The 22,627-nt window shown below is 42.8% G+C and overlaps 2 protein-coding genes across 4 annotated transcripts; one reads left to right on the plus strand and one right to left on the minus strand.

The window, feature by feature from the left end:
- Positions 1-10: 10 nt before the first annotated feature.
- SKA3 (spindle and kinetochore associated complex subunit 3) lies at positions 11-11,011 on the plus strand. 3 transcript variants are annotated; one of them, XM_032679525.1, is made up of 9 exons: positions 11-212; positions 1,665-1,729; positions 2,638-2,803; positions 4,761-5,175; positions 6,901-7,001; positions 7,784-7,974; positions 8,180-8,389; positions 8,525-8,643; positions 9,494-11,011. In XM_032679525.1, the coding sequence occupies exons 1-9, from the start codon at positions 110-112 to the stop codon at positions 9,525-9,527; spliced, it is 1,404 nt and encodes a 467-aa protein (XP_032535416.1). In that variant the 5' UTR covers positions 11-109; the 3' UTR covers positions 9,528-11,011. The 3 variants fall into 3 exon arrangements, with proteins under 3 accessions (XP_032535416.1, XP_032535414.1, XP_032535415.1); XM_032679523.1 differs by having other exon boundaries at positions 13-212; positions 8,177-8,389; XM_032679524.1 differs by having other exon boundaries at positions 13-212; positions 4,764-5,175; positions 8,177-8,389.
- Positions 11,012-18,835: 7,824 nt separating this feature from the next.
- SAP18 (Sin3A associated protein 18) lies at positions 18,836-22,130 on the minus strand. Its single transcript, XM_032680256.1, has 4 exons — positions 22,008-22,130; positions 21,651-21,760; positions 19,989-20,111; positions 18,836-19,318 (listed from the first exon to the last, which is right to left on the minus strand). The coding sequence occupies exons 1-4, from the start codon at positions 22,119-22,121 to the stop codon at positions 19,162-19,164; spliced, it is 504 nt and encodes a 167-aa protein (XP_032536147.1). The 5' UTR covers positions 22,122-22,130; the 3' UTR covers positions 18,836-19,161.
- Positions 22,131-22,627: the final 497 nt, after the last annotated feature.

Below are 22,627 nucleotides of genomic sequence, written 5' to 3' on the forward strand. Positions count from 1 at the left end.
GCCAATGGGGCGCGCGCTGGCGGCAATTCGAAGCCTTTTGGCGGCGCGCGCGGCCTGGCCCGGCTCCCTCAGGGACGGCCCGGCCCGGGACCTGCGGAGCTCCCCCGCCATGGACGTGTCCAGGGCCTTCTTCAGCAAGCTGCGGGGCCTGGCCGTCACGCTGGAGAAGGAAGTGAAGCAGCTGAAGGAGGCCGTGCGCAGTGAGGACGCGGGTAAGCGCAGCCCGTGGTGACGGGCGGTACGCCTGGGACCGGTGGCCCTGCAGGAGTTCCTCCGGATTCCTTCCTCGACTTGCGTTCCCGCCTGCCATTGTGCCCCTGTGCTCCTGTGGTGGGTGCGGGGATGAGCCTGGGAATAGCTCGAGAAGGAATTGTTTGGGCTCCTCCCCATGTTGATATGTTTCTGAGCTCCTTCGCGGCTGCTGTGGTGGTTTAGCCCCAGCCAGCAACCAAAGACGGCACAGCCGCTTGTTCCCTTCCCCACCAGCGGGATCGGGGAGAAAATCGGAAGGGTAAAAGCCAGAAAACTCGTGGGTTGAGATAAACATAGTTTAATAGGGAAAAAAAAAAGCCGCGCTCACAAACAGAACAAAGCAAGGAATTAATTCACTGCTCCCCATGGTCAGGCAGCTGTTGAACCATCCCCAGGAGAGCAGGGCCCATCATGAATAACGCTGACTTGGGAAGACAAACACCATCACTGCAAATATCCCCCCGTCCTCCTCCTTCCCCCCAGCTTTATATACTGAACATGATGTCACACCATCTGGAATATCCCTTTGGTCAGTTGGGGTCACCTGTCCCGGCTGTGTCACCTCCCAGCTTCCCACGCACCCCCAGCCTCCTCACCACCGTGGCAGTAGGAAAAGCAGAAAAGGCTTTGGCTCTGTGCAAGCCTTGCTCAGCCATAGCAAAATCATCTCTATATTATCAACTCTGTGTTCAGCACAAATCCAAAACAGCCCCATACCAGCCACTGCAAAGAAAATTAAGTCTACCCCAGCCAAAACCAGCACAGGTGAGGTTTTTATTGCAGAAAAAAACAGGGTGAACACGACAAAATGAGAATTGCATTCTTGCACTTCTTTTCATGAATTGATACGGGAAGTTCCTCCTATAATGTGTAATCTAAACCTGCTCCCTCTTAGTTTGAATCTGTTCCCCCTTGTCCTGTCACTACATGCTCTTGTAAATAGTCTCTCTCCATCTTTCTTGTAGGCTCCCTTCAGATACTGGAAGGCCACCATTAGGTCACCCCTAAACCTTCTCTTCTCCAGGCTGAACAATCCCAATTCTCTAGGCCTTTCCTCTTAGGAGAGGTGCTCCATCCCTCCAACCATCTTGGTGGCCTCCTCTGGACTTGCTCCAACAGGTTGATGTCTCTCCTGTGCTGAGGACCCCAGAGCTGGATGCAATGCTTGAGGTGGAGTGTCACCAGAGCAGAGGGGCAGAATCCCCTCCCTCGCTCTGCTGGCCACACTGCTTTTGATGCAGCCCAGGACAAGTTGCCTTTTGGGACTGCAAGTGCACATGGACGGGTCATGTCCAGTCTCTCATCCACTAATACAGGAGATTGCATTCTGATGTAGAATGTACTGGCATGCTAAAACACTAATGCACTCTTTTTATTTTCCAAACCTTTTTATGTGAACATGCATATCAAAGACTCTGAAGATGAATCTTCAGCAAGGGTCTTGCATGACCTTCATTGTGAAATCAAAACTCTGAAGGTAACGCCTTAACTCATTTCCTTCTGGAAAAATTGTGGAAGTGTGTGTGGGGGGGGTGTTTTCCATAAATGTATAGTTCTGTTTTGATCAATAAGCCACAATTCTACTTTGTTATTCAGCAGTTATGACCCTTATTTTTACTCACTTACCTCCAAGTCCTCATAATGGCTGTGGATATTGGGGTAATGCCCAAAAACCTGTGGGTGACTCGAAGTAGTTTAGCAGTGTTGATTAGTTTGCAGCCACTATTGTCACTCAGGTTGTCAGGGGACAAAGGTAACAGGGAAGTCGTAGCTGTGCCAAGGTGTAAGTATGAAAAGGATTCAGGAGCAGAAGGTCCCAACAGAAGAGGTAAGCTTGCTTCTGTTCACTGACTGGCCCTTAGAATAAAGTCAGTCTTCACAGAAGTGTCAGTACCTTCAGCGGTTCAGTTAAACTTGTCAAGAATGTTCTCTATTTCTTAAACAGAAGTAGGAAAAATGGGTTATAGAAATGAGAAAGTCTAGAAATAATTGAGGGTTAAGCTAGGATATAAGCTTGAGGTTCACCTTTTACTCTGCACTAATTCTTTGTACATGTGGAGTAGGAGTCCAAACTAATTGCTGTCATCTCATATTTTTATGGAGTAAAAACATATTTTTGTTTGCAAAGTGAACTGTCATGCTGTGAACCGTCATCATAATTTAACTTTTCTAAGTTTTTATATACTCATGGCCTATATATTCCTGATATTCTGTAGGTGTATGTATAGTGATAGTTTTCAGGTATAGATAAGACCTAAATTAGCTGCTTCGTCTGAATTGCAGTTGAATATTTACTCCCAAAACACTCCATGTCTAAACAACTACCATGTGGTGATTTGAAAACCAGTATTGCTCTTTTTTCGTTTCCCCTCTCTGCCCCCAAAGGAACACGTTAATGCCAGTTTTGGTAAGAGTTGCTCTGAAAACCAAGCAGTTCGTGAGTTTATGAAGGCACATGAAATATTGGTGGAGAGAAATGCAGCAGATCTTGGAAAAATAAGAGAGCTGTTCCGGAAGTACGGCTACAAACCACCTGTCAAAGACTCTATAGGTAATATTTCTTGGCAATACAGAATGTGAAGAAAAATATAATTTTATAAAACGTTTCTCTTTAGCTATGTGTATATTTCTATTAATTAAGAGATCAAGTACATCTATATTATTTGCTTTATAATGATATTCAGAGGGTAAAAGATTTTGTTGTGATTGGTGCCATGAGAATAATTCAAAACACATACACTTGGAGTTAGATCTCCTGGCATGGTTTTATGGTAGTATGTGTTGGTTGTTTTATTTTTTCAGTAATAATTATATTCAGAAAACATGTTAGCAAGACTGGTTTCATAACGCAGAGAATTACTCTGCTTCAGCTTCTCACACTTGAGAAAGTATTGTAGATGCACCTCAGTTGGTTCACACTCATAAGTGAGGGTTCTTTTAACTTAAATCACCATAGAGAAAATCTTAAAACAATGTGTTCTTCAGCACAAATGAGACAGTAGAATTATGTACAGGGCTCAGGTGACATGTGACAAGCAGTAGTGACTTGATCATTGGAGGGGAGGGAGATCCTTAATCCAGTAAGAAAATGCACACACACCTGTCTGAAAAATCCAGGTGTGCCAAATGAGTTTAAAATACTACAGCTGTCAGTATGACACATACCTCTTTGAGTATCAAGGGCCCAGTCAGCTTTCAAAAAGCCTTTGGCAGGGCACACCTTCACCTTCTCTCAGCATTATCCCATCATTACAAAACAAAATTGTGGCCATGGACCATATTCTTGTACGAGTTAAGCTACTACAGCTGTTTTACAAAGATAGGGCAGAAGGCTCCGATTGTTATAGTACCTTTGTTCCTGTACTCTCTCTGCCTTTAAATAGCTCCAGACAGAGCTACAAGGTTAATTTATTTTTTAAGATGTATTTTTAAGCTAAGTGCATCTGAATACATGATATCAATGCACATAGAAAGGTATATTACTTTAAATAGCCTCCCTCCCCTTACCCACTTCACAGAATCACTTAGGCTGAAAAAGACCTGAAATCATCAAGTCCAACTTATGACCAAATACCATCATGTCAGCTCTACCATGGCACTAAGTGCCATATCCAGTCTTTCCTTAAACACCTCCCTGGGGTGTTTAAGGGACAGTAACTCCACCACCTCCCTGGGCAGTCCATTCCAATGTCTAATCACCCTTTCTGTGAAGAAGTTCTTCCTAATGTCCAACCTAAACCTCCCCTGGCGCAGCTTAAGACTGTGTCTTCTCATCCTGTCACTTGTTACCTGGGAGAAGAGACCAAACCCCACCTGGCTACAACCTCCTTTCAGGTAGTTGCAGAGAGCAATAAGGTCCCCCTGAGCCTCTTCTTCTCCAGGCTAAACAACCCCAGCTCCCTCAGCTTCTCCTCATAGGACTTGTGCTCCAAACACTTTCCCAGCGTTATTGTCCTTCATTTATTATATCATGCAGAAATTCATTAATGTTTTGGGGTGTTTCAGTTTATCTAACTCCAAAAATGTACAAGTTACACATTTACATATTTTTGCAGTGGACTCTTGTTATCCAAAAAGCTATCTTCTTTCACAAGTTTTTAGTTGCTGCTTCATAACCTTTCTTCAATACTGATTATCTGAAGAAGAAGCATTGTAGTACTGTGCACCCTTTGCTCTTTCCCCAAAAACATTATCATCTCCATGCAGGAAGATGAATTCTATGAAAAATACTCTTGTGTAAAAATCTTTCAATTTCATCTTTCTTAGAAATAATATTTACCAGCAGAGTGAAATTCAGTGAATGTGTGACTTATAAATATAGGTTAGCCTGATACAAGGTTTTGATATGTGTTGCAGTATCAGATTCAGTCCTTTAAAACAAATGAAGGAATCTATTTTTTACAATAATAAATGAAAAATTTTGAATACTTGGGAATTGTCCCAATTTATTTTATAAACCTTAGAACAGAAATTCTAACATAATTTTTTTCACTTCTTTTCTTAAAAAGAAGAAGAGGAAGGAGTTAACAGTGAATCAACAGTGTCTGCCCAGAATAAATCTGATGAAGAAAAAGCAAATGATCTTCCTGCTTGTACTGAGAAGCCACTGTTGCCCAAAACCCTACTGCGTAGCCCCCAGCTTTCTGATTTTGGGCTTTCACAATATGCTTTCTCCAGGCCTTGGAGTGCAGTGAAAACACAGAACACAACAAATGCACATCAACAACAGTCAAAGAATGAGACTCCACTGAAAATGCAAACCCCCCCTACTTTGCCCAGAACACCAAAATGTAAGCTGAAGATGGATGGTTATGAGTTTGCAACACCAAAACTTGAACACTTTGGCATTAGTGAACATACCATGTGTATGAATGAAGATTATACGACGTCACTTATTCATAAAACTGCTCAGACAATCAAAAAGTAAGTACGTTACTGAAGTTCAGATTGTTCCTCTACTGAATTAGGTGTACTAATTTCTTTCTGCTGTTGCCCTCCTCTTTGTCTTCAAGCAGGTGATAGGGTGATATCGACCAGCTGGTTGGTCCTATGTCTTTATTCAACTCTCTAGTGTCTTTTCACGTACCCATTGCAGTGCAAGCAGTGCCAAATGCTGCCATGAAATGCGTCTGATATGCTCCTTCCCTTGACTGCACCACGATAAGAATCTTCCATACACAATGTATTTACAAAGGGAAAACACGCAGTACGTCTGTGATCTTTTGCTTTCCTTAACCGTGGGTTCAGCTCTGGGGATGTGTTGTCTGCACAGCCAATTGAAAGGTTTCAGAAGCTTTAGGAATATAAACACAGTAAACAACTTGCAAAGCACTCAGTAAAATGCCTCATTGTAGAAGCATTGTGTTGTCTCTTACATAAGCCCCACCTTCAAACAGTTTGCTGGTTTTGCTCCGGTCTTGAAAAGACATCTCCAGATTTTCAGTGTTCTGATTATGAAGAAAAAAATTGCAGCAGTGGAGTAGAAAACATCTTAGCAGTATAACTATTTTTCCATACTTCTGAGGTAATGTAAAGGTAGTCAATAGATCATGTTTTTATAATTAGTATTAGCAACATGTTCAATTTTAAAAGCTGACAGTAGCTAAATATTTGATATTTAGAGAAATCGCTCAAAAAACAAGAATTGTATTCATGAAAACCACTTTAAAAATTCTACTTATCATTCTTATTGTAGAAACTAAAAATGAGATGGTTTCAGGTATCTATAATACTTCCAAGGCAAAACTGACTTCAAAAGTTACTTTTTTTTTTTAACCCAAAATTTGAGACATATTCATCTAAGTAAAATATACAAAATGGTTTGTTGGGGTTTTTTTTAAGCTTAGGCATTTTGTAGAGAAGCTCTAAATTTGGTTCCCATAGCGAACTTTTTAAACACTTTAAATCATTTTCTTATAGACACGCTTTTGCATATAGTTTAGGTAAGCTTCCACTTTTTGCCTGGTTATATGCCTCTTAACTGCGTATGTCATTCTTCTGCTAGAATATCCTGGATATGAAAAAGTAATTTTAAAAATTTCAGTTTCCAATATTGTAGAATTGATATTAAATGACTTTTCACTCTGAAGTTGCTACGTTTTCTTTTAACATAATTTTGAGATTTCTTCTTTTAAATAGTTATGTAAATATTATAATTACTCTAAAGCTCTGTAGTATTTGATTAAGATAAGTAATCTTATTCAAACTTAAAAATTCATTTAAAAATCTTTTAATGTTCACAATACTCTTACTAGTTTTAAAGCAACAACGATTTCCTCTTGTTGCTTAGAATTTTGTAGGTAACAGGCAATTCAAAATAAAATAGACTGTACACCTAACACAGAATTGGTCATCTGGGACATCTGTCCTACCCTGGACATCTTTTTGGTTGATTGGTTTGGGTTTGGTTTCTTCCTAATGCCTTGGACTGAAATCTCAGAGTATTTGATAATTTGTGGCTGGACTGAACATTTGCATACTACAAATTGCTGCAGTAGAATCATAGATGAAAAAATAATCTTTGAGAAAATTAATTTTTGACTTGCATGTTGATGAATGAATACTAGAAAAGTGATCAGGCGGACAGTATTCCTTCAAATGTGACTTCTTCATAATATTTGAGAGCTAATTGAGGGGTTTCATTTTCAGGTTGGTTAAAATAGATGATAATGGAGGGGATGTGCCAGAAATGACAGCCAGGGAAATCATGGTTACTTCTGTGCCAAAATCAAATGTGAGAGCTGAAAATGGTAAGTTAAAAATACGTGAAATAAATATACATATGCACTTTTTTAGAGGATGCATGTGTAAATGCATTATAAACACATGGTAAACTTCAATTGTGTTTCAGATTAAATATAGTTAATTCAGGCCTGGTCATTGTATGAGTACTAATGTCTAAAAAATGAAATGTTGATGGCTTCTGTGGGAAAGTTTCTCACTTCAGTATAAATCTTTCCTCATTTTTCTCATATCCAGCTGGAATTATACAGAGGAATTAATCATTTTGTAACTGTAGCTTATCCTTATTTGAAATAAAAATACTGTTTTGCCAACTTAGCCTTTTTTTTTTTTTCTGAGAATACCCGTAAGATTTCTTTAAAGACAGGAAAGAAACCACTTTGAGAGAGGCTAGTGAGATAGTAATTTAGGTCTTTCAAAAGTAATGACAAAGAGTGAACTTCTGTGAGAGGAGAAATATGTTCTTTTAAAAATCTGTGAGAATCTTGGGACAAACAGTGGCAATTGGATACATGAGAAGGTAATGCAATGCCAATTTAACCTGAGCTTCTTCAGTTACATTCAGTAATGGGACTAGAATGATTACCTTTTTTTTGGCATTTGCTGCTTTTAAGGAATACTGTAATTTGGATGGATCAAACAAAAAAATATCAGCTAAAATGATACAGGCATTTTAGAAGATGCAAATCTGTGAAAAGCTTAGACTTAGAAATTAAGCTGGAACTGGTAATATTTATATATGTGTGTGTGTTTATGTATGTATTTTTATTTATATTTTGCTCACTCTTAGTATCAGCAGCTGACTGGATGGCTTCTCCTATGGTAGTTGTGTTCTGTACTCCTGATGTGAAGGTCTCTTCCCAAACAAATAGAACAGTTTTACCAAGGTCACCAGAGACAAAGGAACTGCCTCTTCCCAGTCATACAGCAACACCACAGTGTCCAGATTTTCAAACAGGCTGGCTAAAAAAAGAAGCTAAGGTAGTAAATAGAAACTATGTCCATTTTTACACACTTTGCCATAAGCAGTTTTTAAAAGGTTCATTTGGGATTCTTTTCCAATACTTTTTTTTCTTATGTAACTGTAGAAGTTCTTTGTAATGGTAATTTTTTAAGAATATTTACCAAATACTTCACCTAACATAAGTAAATTAACTGAAGGCATTTAATACCTCTTTTGCAGCAGCAGGTAAAGCCAGGGGAAAAGATTGAGTCAGTGACAAAGAGTGATGCAAAAGATAACCAGTACAAAGATAGCATTCCTTTTGCTGTGAGCCCTGATGCGTATCTTAAACATCTGGGAGACCCTTCTCCTCCCACAATAAAACACTATGACCAGTTACTCAATACTCCTCCACCTCCAGAAATAACAAGGATACCAGATGATGTTCTACAGGTCAGCTAATAAACTTTTTTCCTAAATAATTTTAATATCAAAATAGTAAAACTAAAAGTGGTTTGTTCTGGATGTAATCCATCTGTTTTGAGTTCTTAGATAATTCTTTTTAATCCCATTTAATGTTTCTTGTAGATTCTGTCCAAATACAATCATAAGGTGGGCTCTTCTAAAGCCAAGGAAATGGAGATCAAGGCAGGAAATACTACGAAATGTGAGAATGATTCCACTGATTACAGCAACAAAGAGAACAGGTATGATTGCATTTTACAGATTTGGTTGCGTAGTTTAATTTGTAGGAGCTACAAAGATGCTTTAATGCATTTAGAAATCAATGCAGCTGCTTGCTCTTCAGCTACCAGAATAGCTCTTGCTTCTGTGACTACATAACTGGATTTTGGGATGGTATCTGACTGCCTGTTTGTAAAGAACAAATATTATAGCCGATTGTGTGTTTGAATCTTCACAACTTAAAAAAAAAAAAAAAAGGAAGGTAGAGTTTTACTGGTTTATCTGTATTTATATTTTACTTGGTGGCAATCAAAGCACCAGCAAATGCTTTCTTCTGAATAAATTTAGGCAATAAAACTAAGAAAATTGGAGAAAAGCACACAAGTGAGAACTGATTTCACAGTTTTGGCAAAGACAAAAAATTTTGAAATGCAAGGCTACAACAAGTATGACTAATCTTTGAACAATGGAACAATAGCTTTATAAAGAACAACACCAATTTAAATAAAAAAGTTTTTATGACAGCTTTATCAAGTGTAGATATTCCTGATTGAATGTAATATATATTATTCTTGTTGATTATCTGTTAAACTTGGAGCCTGTACGGATTATTTAGGTAAGAGGTACAAGGAACATGTATGGAGTCAAATAATAATCACAACAAAGCAGAGTGAAACTGATAAAATTTGGTATCTTGCTATACTTGGGAGTTGGAATCCATTTGATTAGTCAAATAGAGCAAAGCTCTCACTTTAGCTGACTCTCTATTTTTTGTTATCAAGATAAAAAAGACAAGTTTTCAATATTTGTGTCTTCTGCTAATTCAAAATATGATTGAAATAAGCTCACGAACTCATCTGGATATATTTGCAGAGGATATCGTGGAGTTTTCAAGCCAAACATCTGAAATCAAGCTGAAGACCGCATTGAGACTGTTTCATGTTTGTGGATCTTATCACTGAATCATAACAAGTTCAAAAAGCAAAAGGAAATACTGGTGGGAAGAAAGAGCCCAAAAAAGCTTTTTTAAATGAAGAAAAATTCTTTATCCACTACGTGGATAAACTTGTTTGAAATAACAACTTGTGCTTGATTTCCTACTGACATTATTGGCAAAATGTTTTGAGGGTTTTTAAATATATTATGCTTCAAAGAGGAATGGAGAACGAGGTAGTACTTCAGTTGTTTATTGTGTAGGCTTGCATTGCAGTAGGCTGTAGATAGAGCAGTTGGGTTGTCATAAAGGGAAAGTCCAGGGTATTGCCCCAAAAAGTGGGTATCTCTGGCTGTTCTTGTGACACTGTACATCTTTTCAGGGCTGAGTTTGAAGTCTAGTACTTCAACAGTATTGGGTATCTTCAACAGACCTAAGTCTTTTTTTGTTGGAAGAGTAGCTCCTGCTTTACTGTTTAAAGCACTTCTGTGCTTTCGGTCACTTCTGCAGCACTGTGACCTACATGACACATTCCTGCACCAGGCTCACTGCTACCTCCCTGTCAGAAGGGCATTTCCCACCTGGTTTCTTCCTTAATATACATTGGCACAGTATCAGGTGCTATGCATCTGGTTACTCTGTAGCTCTAGAGGGTGACTCTGGCTCGAATGTGAATTATTTGAAAAGGTATTGTGCAATTGATACTGGTTATATATATCTTCAGCTGCTGGAAGAATTTGCTGGCAGGCATTTGGTGATTGCTTACAGTCCTGCACTGCTACCATGTGTATTCTCTGAGTGGTGGTGTCACTTCTAAAAGGGCACATGTGCTCCTGTAATAGCGGACCAAGCTTAAGTTCTCAGAGCTGTTTGGCCGTCTTTTGGTATCTAGTAATCATAGTAATTAGGATTTTTTTCTACCAGTGCTTTTACTGTTGTCCACAAGAAACCCCAGTACATATCCTTGTTTGGAGCCAGGTTGCTCTTTCCGGCGTCGTCTGTTCTTCTGAACGACTCCAGGACTGCTCTGACCAGTTGTCTTCCTCTTGATGGCTGAAATGTTGTCATTTATATGAGGGCAAACATGCAACACGTGAGAAGAGAGACTGTCCCAGGAGATGAGGATAAGTGTATGCTTTTCAGAACTCAGTCTGCATTTTTTTGAAATCCTTAATGAAATATGCTAACATCTGGAGATGCCCAGAGGTATTTCTCCACTTGCTTAGGCAGACTGCCCTTGTTAAAACTTAGCAAGTAAAGGTGCCTTTTTCCTGCTATTGTGGTCATTCTCCAGGATAAGCGTACATCAAATTAACTGGAGGTGATTTTCTGCTAGTTCTGACCTGAGCACACTGTCATTTTAAATGCTAGTTTCTGTTTAAAAATACCTATGTAATATGTGTCAGTCTGTGAGCTTGATTAAGTTTTGGATACTAAATAAATGTGTCTCAAATGCTTGGTGGCTGCTCTGAAACACTTCTTTGTTCTACCCAATTCCTTCAGAGAGTGAAGGCCAAACCTGCTTCCAGCATCTTTAAAACCACATGGTGGTATGGATTCTAGTCCTGAATTTCGTGGCCTTGGAAAGGTACAAAATATTCTGCTGCAGAGCAAGAGTCTTTCAGCCAGACAGATTTAACCAGCACTAAGCAGGAAGTGTTTCACAGTCTTAATTCTCCCCCTACAGCACTTCATGGCCACTTTCTTGCCCTGAAGCAAGTCAGATATTCTGAAAGACTCCTTTAATGTGAAACGGAACAAGCAGCACTACTGTCCTGGACCTTGCTGTATTCCCCCTACCTGCAACTAACAGAATTCACGGAAGGGCTTATAGAAGTCTTTCCCCTAAACTTGAGAACAATTCAGCACTCTGCTGTCTTTTCCTCCCTTAGGGAACTGTGGAGTTGTACCTAGCAGTGCTGGGCTTCTCACTGTAAGCCACTCGCATCATTCTTCTTGCCTATTAACGTTTTCTGCTATATTTCATAGCTATTTCGTTAACTAATATTAAAAGGACTCAATTAATACTATGAGAAAGAAATTATCTTCAATATGGCAATTGAAATCTTAAAATCTTCTGATCTGCTCAAGCTATTATAACATGATACAGGCATGAGACTTTCTGGCATCTGGAAATGAAGTTCTACTAGTTGGTTTTGTTTTTCTTGCCTACAATATTACCCTAATACACATAATATTGTTTGTACTTGTATTTTTTTATTATACGAGGAACATTGCTCTGAGGTAGATATAATCAGAGCAGCAAAACAAAAGCTGGTTTGAGTTTGTCATGCTTCACTTTTGACAACCTTTTAGGTTTCAGGAAGGCCTAAAGAGTAGTTTGAGTACTGGGGGTAGGGGAGGGAAATGACAAGTGAAAGCACTTGAACAGGCTACCTGGAGAGGCTGTGGAATCTTCTTCTCTGGAGGTATTCAAAACCTGCCTGGATGCAATCCTGTGCAACCTGCTGTAGCAGGGAGTGTGGGACTGGATTATCTCCAGAGGTCCCTTCCAACCCCAACCATTCTGTGATTCTGTTGGAAACTTATTTGTATTCCAAATAAGCTGGGGAGAGAAAGTTTACTGGATTGTTTTATGTTCTTGGTTTTTTCCTACTCAGATCAGTTCTCACACAGGTGGCTGTCTGATATACTGGAACAACCAAGGATGTAGCCATGGGGCTGGAGGAGGGTAAAACTCCAGTTAAGCCAGTGTTGCTGCTGGAGAAAGGCTTGTCCTGCTGCACACTAAAGTAATAACCTGTCAGAGTGGGAATGATGCAAAAGAACTTAAAATTTACATGTTGGTTTGTTGTGGCATGAATCTCTTAACAGCATTGGCCTGTCAGAAAGTACAGTTTGGATAAACAGTAGCTAAATAAGTAGCAAATGCAGTAGTTGGATGAGAGACGGTCGTCACCTGAAAACAGGCAAAATTGACTCAGTTCTGTGTTGTGCTTTATTTAGTTTAGCTGGGGGCTGCTTCCACTAGAGGCTGTTTCTCCAATTCTTCCACACATAATCTAGGGGCTGTGCAGTTTTACAGTGGATTTGTTCCATTTGCCAAGACACTGAAAGGCTAACTGATTTTGCTTTCTCTTCTGGTTTGTCCTTCCCAGCAGTAATCTCAAGCTCAGCTTCTGCCCATGTGAGTGCTAGATCAGATGGAAGGGAAGGGTGAGAATGGGGTCACATCCTCTTGCAGTAGCCGGCTGTCAGGAAAGATTGAATCCAGTGCAAAATTGCACTTCAGTATTTTAAGGACATTGAGGAAGTAAACAAAAAAGCGTAGCCTTTAGTTTTCTTTCATTTTCTGTGGTTCTTAATCTTTTTTATTTTTTTAAAGTATATCAAATGTGTCATCTTAACAGAAGCTTCTCTCTATAATCCCATTTGTTGTCAAAGAATAGTTCTATCAATAGTTCTGCCAAGGAAGTCGCTTAAGGTGGTTAGTGCTTTTTTATCTGGGAAATACTTTGCCTAAGGTTGAACACAATTATAGCTCTTGCAGTGAAATGAAACTTCCCAGATGGTTGTCAAAGGGATAATTGACAACCGTTGCTTTCAGTGCTGCCCATTGTGCTTTTATGGATGTTTTTATAAATCACTGGAGCAATAACTACATTCCAGGCTTCCTTGTTTTTTTAAAGTACCATGGACACTTTAAATTTTCTGTAAAATGTAATATTTGCTTTGTTCCCTCTTTTCACTATTCAGATGTTCCATTACTCATGGTAGTTTCATGTGCTCCATCAACAGCTGTAGCTGATTTTCAGTCTGCCTTCTGTTTTGGGAGTACCTGGTTGTTTCCCCATGAGACAGTAATACAGAAATTGTGGCATTTATATGGAGCAATGACAACATCCAGTGGCTGCACTATGGAATCACATGTGTGTTAGTCCACAGGAATACAACTTTCTATCAGGAAGATATTGGTTGGTGCTGGCTATATTATCTATCAACTTAAATGTAAAACCTCATGCTGTCCTTACTGTAATACCTAGTATTACAAAGGTCGACATCATGGTAGGGAGCTGACCAGATCCATGAATTTCTTTGATCTTGTTTTGCCTAATTCAAATTGAAGAGTTTTAAGTAGCACAAATGCACATTCATGGGAAATGTCCATGGAAGAAGACACTGTGTTACATGGGCACTTCTCCTGGGGAGAGACCAAGCAAAGCATAGTTTGCAGAATACCCAACAGGAAGGTGTTCAAATGCTTCTATAGTTTTTGGCACAATGTATTCCTGGCTTCAAGCCCTGTGGTTGTGTTTCCTAACGATTGCTTACGCAATTGTTGTAAGGCAGTCTGCGTGGTCCCACCTTTCTTACCCCAGCTGCAAGTCCCACGCCATAGGTTGTCAGTTGTGTCACTGCAGTTGTGGCTGCAGGGGAATCCATTCCCGCTTGCCCAACCACCAGGAACTAATTACTGTTTTCCAAGATTAAACTGTTCATGGACTGTGCACTGACCCAAATCACTCTGCCTGCCTGGCAGTTGCTGAGGCATGAGAAGGGGAAGGATGGGGGAGTGGGAGCCAGGACATCCTCCTTCCCTGCCTGGATGAATTGTATCCTGTATGTCCAACTGCTCTGGAAAGGTTGCCTAACACTGTTTCTCCATGAGCACTTCCATGGCAGTTGAAGCAATTCCTCTTCTTCATCCCAGCACCCAACATTTCTTCTCCCAAACTCCCCCCTCCCTGGGTCAACTGCTTGAGTGGTTGTGCATAAATTGGGCTGGAGGGAACAGAGCTGCTAGGACAAACCTCGCCCTTGGAAGAGGGCCCTGTAGGTGCAGGGTGGTGTGGTTTGTTCCTGACTGGCGTGGGCTGCTGTGGCGCTGGTAGGATGTATGTGCCTGTGCTTCCCTTCTCCCTTTCTTAGCGTAGGCCTCCTGCCCTCCAGTGCAGTGGTTAAGCCAAAGGCAGCAGGAGTGCAGCAAACTTTCCAGCAGGCCCCAGGACAGAAGTCCACACAGCCCCAGCTGAGCAGGCAAGTAGCCGGGGGCTGGTGTGAGACCTGCTGCGTGCTGGGTGCTGTTCTTCAAATGCCCCACCAACCACTACTGGGGCTCTCCCCTCCTGTCCTCTAAAGCCTGGGCAAGGTGCAGTTTCAGCCCCTGTTAAAGACACCCCCAGTCTCCTCAAGTCTTGAAGACACTAACTTGTGTTTGCCTGAAACACAGTGTGGAGAACTCACGTCAGCCAGCACTCAGTGGAGCTCACCCAGAGGCACCCTTGAAGCTGTCACTTGCTGAGTGCACCGGATTTTCTTGCTGAGTGTTGAAGAGGTCAAGTGAGCTTTTGGGCCAGGATGTCTCTGCTTGAAGCCTGTCAGTTCTGTGAGACTAGAAATAACCCAGGGAGGGTCCCAAACACCCTAGCCCCTGTGAACCCAGTCCTTAGGCATTTTTGGGCCTTGCCCCAGTACACCAGCCAGGCATCTCCTCCTCACCACTGATGTGTCTTTGTGGCCAGGCACAGCATGGGCTGTGCATGACACCACACGGCTGATTTACAAGGCATGTTCCTCAGCAGGAACGGATACTATTTTTTTTCAAACCCAGCTGATCCGCTGCTGTAATGTCCAGACACAAGGGCTGAGACAACAACAGCAGGTAATTGGATTGCTTTGGTTTTGATAGGGTGCACCTTAGCTGTTGCATTACTCATAGTAATGTTCTTTGAACATCAGCATAGCTGTTGTCATTCATTTGCTCTGACACAGCAGGATTTTGGAGACCTCCTTGTTTTTCCATGCTTTCCATTACAAAAGTAAGAACTTGCTGATAATGCTTAATATTTTCCTACTGCTTCACAGCTGTTTCTGCTTTTGACCAGAGTTGTAAAGTAAAACGTAAGCCTCCACAACTGCTCCAGTCAGAAGGCAAACATGGTGCTGGAAGGAGGAGTGTGCCTGATTCTGCCCAGGTTATTGACAAAGTGTGTGAGTGAGTTGTCCTCACTCCTTAACTAGGGAGGTAATTAATGCCCTTACCAGTTCCTCCACCAGAGACACAGGCAGTCTCTCCCTAAAGTGTCGCAGAAGAACTTTTAAAAGGCTTGTGCTGCCACTGCAGGGAAGGCCAGGGCTGCACCTCTGGGGCTGTAGTGCATTCCTGTACATATGTACATATGTGTGACTACACCTGTGGTGGACAGGTGATGAAATCAGAAGGAGACTATGAAAACAGAGTCCTTAATTTAAGGTCTGAGCATGGGGAAGAAAATCTTTTTCTTCACCATCTAACTGAAAAGCCTGGCTAATGATAAACAGCAGGAGCAGTATTCCCGTAAGGTGTGACAAGGTAACAGTGGGGGGTTTCTTGCTGTGGAAAAAAATAGCATTTTCGATACACTTGAAAAAAAGCATTGGTTTAGGCGGATAAAATGAAGGGGTGAAAAAGGAGTTCTAAGAACCAAGTTTGCTTGGGGAAGCATAGCAGAGAGTCCTTCATGACAAGCCAAACCTGGACACACAGGAAATGCACACCAGAGGGAACACAGGAACATGAAGCCCCATCTATGGGAGCAGAGCAGCCTCCAGTAGGTGCTACTGAGGGTAAAAAAGGAGAAATTAGGGGATGTTGCCTCGGTTCCTGCATCTGGATCCATCTGACTGTGCTGCACCCCACAGGCAGGACATGCAGTGCTTCTCCTGGCCCTGCCGGGGACCCCAGCTCACTGGTCTTGCTGCTGCAGCCAGAGGAGCCAGGGTACACAGGGGCTGGAGACCTGCACGAGTGGTCCAGATATGTGTCACCAGCTAGACGCAGAGAAAAATAGCCCTCTGAGGAAGGACAGTGATAAGGTGAGGCCTGGAGGGACACCTGCAAGGGAGATGAGGTAGGTGTGGTATCCTTGGCAGGGCCTGGGCAGGAGGTGAGAGCTGTCTTGGCTGTTGTTCATGGGGTTTACCGCTAAGAACTGTCAAAGCCAGGAAACCTTTTTTTTGAAAGCTGTCATCCTTGTTCTTTGTCTTATGCAGCTGGGAGACAAAAAGCTTTGGAAAGGGCAGTTACTGGTGAAAGTGCAGACATGAAACAGAATTGTGTCTGTTATGCTTTTAAGCATCCAAGAAAAAAAAAAAGGGAAAAAGTCATCCAGCTGCCTTGAAAAGGAACAAAAATTCCTCATCAAATTGCTGCATACAGAGAAAATCATGTGGATTGACAAATCTGGATGTAACGTTGTCTACACCACTTCCTGGGCATACAGGATTACTCACTGCTAATGAATGTTAATGAATTTTGAGATCATGTTTTTATTTCCCAAAACCATGCTCTACATATTTTGCTCTTTTTAGGGATTTCTATCCTTCAATTTTTATACTAGCTTTGAGAGAGACAAACCCAATTCACTGTGAGTGAATTCCCTCCTGTGCAGTAGGAGCTCAGCAGGTGACAGCTTTCACTTCCCATTCACTTCTTGCCACATCTGGATGGTTGTACCCTGGTGCTGTCTGTTTTCACAGCTGCTGTCGTTGGCCTGGATTGCCTAATGGATTTTTGATGTAAGGAATTGCTAACCTGTACTACGCTGAGCTCTTAAGTGTCTTTTCCCATAACAATAGGCACAAAAAGTTGAACTCTCTCTACTTCTGCATCACCTTTCTGTGTGAAGTGCAAGTGTTTGAGGGCAAATCTCATTCCTGAGGTGTTTATCTCAAAGCAGCTGGGGAGATCAGCTGAAGTTTATAGATTCTTGGCAGTCAAGGGAAGGTGAACTCCTCACCTAAACAGTCAAGCTGTAGTATTTGCTACTGAAGGCAGTTCTACATGTTCATTTCCTGGTGAATTTGCTTCACTGGCGACCACATATAAAGCCACCAGGTGTTTTTATCTCTGCCAGCTGAGCAGGCACAAGCCTTCACTGGGCCATGTCTCCCATTCCAGCAGCAAAGCCAAGCTGCCTCCCAGAGCAGCTGAGTCACTGACACAGGCTCATTTGCCGCTGTTGCCTTATGTAATGACTACGTTTCATTTTGAGAATTATCCTTAAATGCAATTAAAGCAAAAACCAGGACCCAAAAATGAGGAAATGTCCATATTCCTACGTACTCCTAATGGCAGGCCTGTCCTTGCCTTTGGTGGGAGCTGTACAATTCTGTAATTATGTGCCAGTTACTGCAGTGCTCACCTCATTCATTCGGCAGGACAGAGGATGCCCTGTGGCAATCAGTGAGGCCACTTGGCAGTAGTCTTCACTCTTCTGTCTGTGAAGGTCTGTAAGGTGCCAAACACCAGACAGCTGAGGCAGCAGGCAGGTGGCAGGGTTCCCAAACCTGACCAAGCCTGCCCCTGGTGACACAGAAGTCACTGAACTGTTCCTCACAGCAGCAGTATCGTGGAGCATCTCTACCTCCACACCAGAGGTGACTGTATCCTGGCAAACCATCCCATCCATCCCAACTCTGGCGACACTAGAGCAACTCCATTGCCACTTCCAGGTGCAGTTCTCTAAAAGCAGAATTTATAGTGTATTTCCCTGAGCTCTCTTTAAAAAACCGGGGAACACTTTTCAGTCTTCAGGGGAAAGTGACTCAGACACAGGTGATTCTGCGAATGAGAGACATTCATGAAGGCTGAAACTGCAACTCCTTAACTTAGAAGCCAGAGGAGGAGGACAGAAAAGTAAGCCATGGGCAGAACTGAACCTAAGACCCCCAGGCTGTACTGCACCAAGGGACTCCTGAGAGAAAAAAAAATAAATACATATAGATCCCAGCTCAAGACACAAAGCATGCCTTGTCCTCAGCAGACAGAACACTTACTTCAGTCTTAGCCTCTGCTCAGGCCTCAAGTAAGGAAGGTGAAGGCTCTAAGGAGCAACCATGGCTTCTACTCCTGCTCTTGCCTTTCTTTGAGCACACAGGGGCTCAATGTGCAGGAACCAAGTGCCTGGCTCTGCCCAGATCACCTGGATGCTCTTGGTCAGCCAAAGACCAGAGGCAACCGTGTGTCTCAACATCTCCCCCTGCAGGGACAGAAGAAACTGGCAAGCACCGAGCTAAGAAGCCATGGGCCCCATCCTCCCCATACTGCACTGTTTTGCTGGGAAATGCCCCTTCTTCATCCTGCTCCTTTAAGAATATACCAGGCAACACCACACAGACCCACAGCCCAGTTTCTCCATGGACAACTGAGACCCCTGAGCTACCCCCTCCTCCATTTTTCAGATTCCAAAAGCCAACTGCTAAAAACTCTCAAAAACCCCCAGCTTCATTGGTAACTTTTAACACAGAACCTTGAGCCTCGATACACCACCACACTACCAAAAGATTAATAACATCAATCTTTATTCCAAACAAGACAGAACTACAGAACACCTGTAATCCTCCTGGTCATATTTTACGGAAGTCTTGAAACATTGGACACACTAATTTACTCTTCAAACTGCAACAATCAGGGACAGGATGATGGCGCTGCTAAAAATAAGTGTTTCTACTAAACAAACTAAAAGTTAAGGTTTAAGAGTTAACTTTCCTTTCTGATGCTCTGCTTTGTTTTCAGGTGCTTAGCAACAAAAGCAAAAAAACAAGCCTGCTTTAGAACAGCAAGTAGGAATAAAGAGAATATGTAACCATACAAAGAAGCAATAGCTTAGTAAGGTCTCATGCGGCTTGATGGGGGAGGTGCGCGATTCGGAGGAGTGATTGCTATATCCAGGTAGTCTCCTATCTGGAATTTCTGAGACTGCAATGTCATGGAATCATCTGTGCCCTTGCGGCCCGACATGGTGCTGCCGATCTCCTTCACCCTGTGAGCAGCAGAGGAACAGCAAGTTAGTGATCAGTGGCCAGTCTCTCCAGGTGTCCAAAACAGGAACAGTATTGGCTCACAAACCCCTTCTCACACCACTCTCTGCACCCTAGGTGGCATTTGCTGTGTACACAAGACACTGGGGTTTTTCTCTGCAGAATCACGTGCACCAAGAAAAGCTACACTAAATTCTCTTTCTGACAGGGCAGAGGGTGGGGGAACCTTCTACCCTGTTATTATACTAGCAAGAATCCCTTGCCCCATACAGACACAGCACAAGACAACACAGATTCCAGAGCAGAGTATATCCACTGGATGCTGACAAAGGTTAGCTCATGCCATTTTGGAAGAGAGTTTGCAACAAGATCATTGCTGTAATTCAGGTGCAAGACCTACCAGGAACAAAGCATTACCTCCAGTTGGAGGCTGGTGCTCCGGCTGGTCGCCAATACAGCGACCAAAGCCTTCAAGCACACGGATCCACTGTTTTGGGAACACATTAACAGGGATGGTCACCAAGCACAATTTAGAGTTTGTGGTGGTTGTCATACAGAACTTCAAAAGTCTGGTATATGGGTTCTGAACTTGAAAATCAGTGCTAATGAATAATAATTTACTGCTCTGGTGCCCAAAATCTAGTAGTAACCCAGAGAAGAAATGCCATTTACCTATAGCCAGGCCTCTTGAGATCTGTAAAAACAATTGCAAAATTGAAGTGTGTGCCCTTCTTCCGTGCTTCTGGGTAAACTTCTTTCACTAAGCTGGTCAGCTCTTTCAGAGTTGCATCCATCCTAGATTGAACAAACAAACCAAAGTGCTTCATGTTCTCAAAAGCAACAGTAAAAAAAGCTTCCCAAAACATTTACGATGGAATCAATGTATTGTGACAACCATATGTTTCCTTGCCTTTGCACACTCAATATCTACACCTGAAAGTCAGATCTGAAACGTCACTGGGAGCCTCTGATTTCGCAACTGCACCACAGGAGAAACAACAAATTTTGATCAAACAATCAAGTCTCATGAAGTCACTCTAGTTATTGGTTATAACACCTGGAGAATTCACTGCCTACTGTACAACACAGCCTAACACAAATGTAGCTTCGACCTAGTGTCTGATTTACCATGGTATTAAGACAAATCTCTTCACCTCTGTATACATTTCAACACCTGCTTTTCCAGTTCTCTAAGAAGAGCTACCATTTAAACAGCAGGAGTCTATTTATTGTTTAATGCATTAATGCATTCATACAAGGCACAATGTAAGAGTCTCCTCACCTAAGCTGACATCTATATTCAAATAGTATATTGAATATTAGTGGAAATGTAAAAGCAAAAAGAAATTAACAGTTTTCCATTTCTGCCCTACCAGCCAGCACTCCTCTTCTCAGCCTTCAACCAGTGCAGGGATAAAGCTCATTTCTAGAATTTCAAATAAAAAAGGACTTCATCAGCACAACTAAAGCGTCTCTAATTATACAGACTGTACAGTCACTTTGAGCCTCAGGCAACCAAGGGGCAGTGTGTTGACAGACAATGCCCATTCTGACTTCTGCAGATGGCAAACAGCTCAGACACCACCAACAGTCTGGACAGAGTCCATAAATCCCACTTAAAAGTAAATTAGAACTGCAAGCTTTAGTAGCCACAAAAATGGATTTATTCAACTACACGATGCACAAGTTACAACCATGCCAGATACCATGAAGGAAAAAGAAGGTTTAAAAATTAGCATAATTCATTTTCAAAGGCATTCTTCAAAACGCTACAAACAAAACCTAACATGTTTGCAACAGAGACTAAAGCAGTTCTCCAAAATAAATTTGAAAGTAATAAAAAGCAGCTCTCTGTTAAAGCACTGCTACCTGACCATGCAAAAATAATCACATTACTCTGCTCTCAAGACTTAAACCAACAAACCACTCACACATCTGTTCAAGCCTTCTGGGACAACTACTTGTACTGGAAAAACCGGGCTGCTGGAACAAAATTGAAGCACTAGGGGAGAACCCCTGCACTGAACAGATTCGTTGTGATAACCAAGGCCACAGCACAAGCCACCGATTTCATGCAGCCGTAACTGGGCAATTTAGCCACACTAAGCATCAGTGTGCAGCCACGAGCGCTCAGCCCAAGTTGTGCTCCCAAGGACGCCCCTCTCAGCTGCCAAGGCACAGCCAGAACCGCTCTACTCCAGTGGCAGCAAAACCTTCCCCAACGTTTCCTTCTCCGATCAGTGCCCACCCAACTCCCTCCGGCACTCGAGGACCAACCACGTGAAGCCCCGCTCGCCTCGCACCCTCGACGGGTGTGGATCCGGCGTCACTCACCATGTGTAGATCTGCAGCTCGCTGGAGGGCACGTTGCCGCGGGAGAACTCATCCATGCGGTGGTGCCGCCCATTGTTGGTCGTGAACACGCGAAGCAGCAGCGGGCACGTCTGCGGGGCGAGGCGGGCGTGAGGGGCCGCGGGGATGGAGATGAGGGGCCGCGGGGATGGAGATGAGGGGTCGCTCGCCACACCCATCCTGCGCCCCGCCCCCCCCTCGCCCCCCCGCCTCCCCGTCCCGCGGCCTCACGGCGTCGTCAAACCCTCACCACTCCCCCCCGCACCACCGGTGCCCGCCCCGCCGCGCCCAGGAGCGGCCGGAGAGGCGGCGTGGCACCACCACCCCGAGCCCGGACACCTTCTCCCGGTCGATCGGCTTCTCTGGCTCCTTCTTGATCTCCTCCTGCGTCACCCGCGACTCCACCGCCATCTTGCCCCGCCGCTCCCGGATGTCCTGCCGCGCGCCGCCCATCTCGCGAGAGCAGGGAGGGAGGGGCGGCCCCTGTGGGGCACCGCCCTCAGTCCTGGTGCGCCTCCCTGGGCGTGAGGGGGTAGAGTTAAAGGCGTGTCTGAGGTCCGGGAACAGGGCAGTCGACCACTGTATTTAGCAGTCGAATCAAGTAAATTAGGGGTAGATCATATTTAGAATGTATTTTTTCCCCCCCTAATATTGCATTCAGGGAAAGATCAAGAGCCCAGGCTTCGCATTTACAGTCTTGGTTTTTTTCCACCAGTGAGATGATCTTTTAGGTTAAATTTAAGTCTGTGTTTGTGTCTCACAAAATAGGTGGGAACATATAACATATATGAAAAAATACATAATACGTGTTTCTAATGCGATAGCTTCTTTTCAAGTGTTGAAAGTTGTTTGTTATGCAGAATGGAGGGAAGAGGTGTTCGTTTGTTTCGCAGAATTTACACTTAGATTATTTCTTCCGGTGCCGTGAATTTATTTCTCATTTCAAGGGAGAAACTAAG

The sequence above is a fragment of the Chiroxiphia lanceolata genome, chromosome 2, assembly GCF_009829145.1.
Source record: "Chiroxiphia lanceolata isolate bChiLan1 chromosome 2, bChiLan1.pri, whole genome shotgun sequence".
NCBI classification, from domain to species: Eukaryota; Metazoa; Chordata; class Aves; order Passeriformes; family Pipridae; genus Chiroxiphia; species Chiroxiphia lanceolata.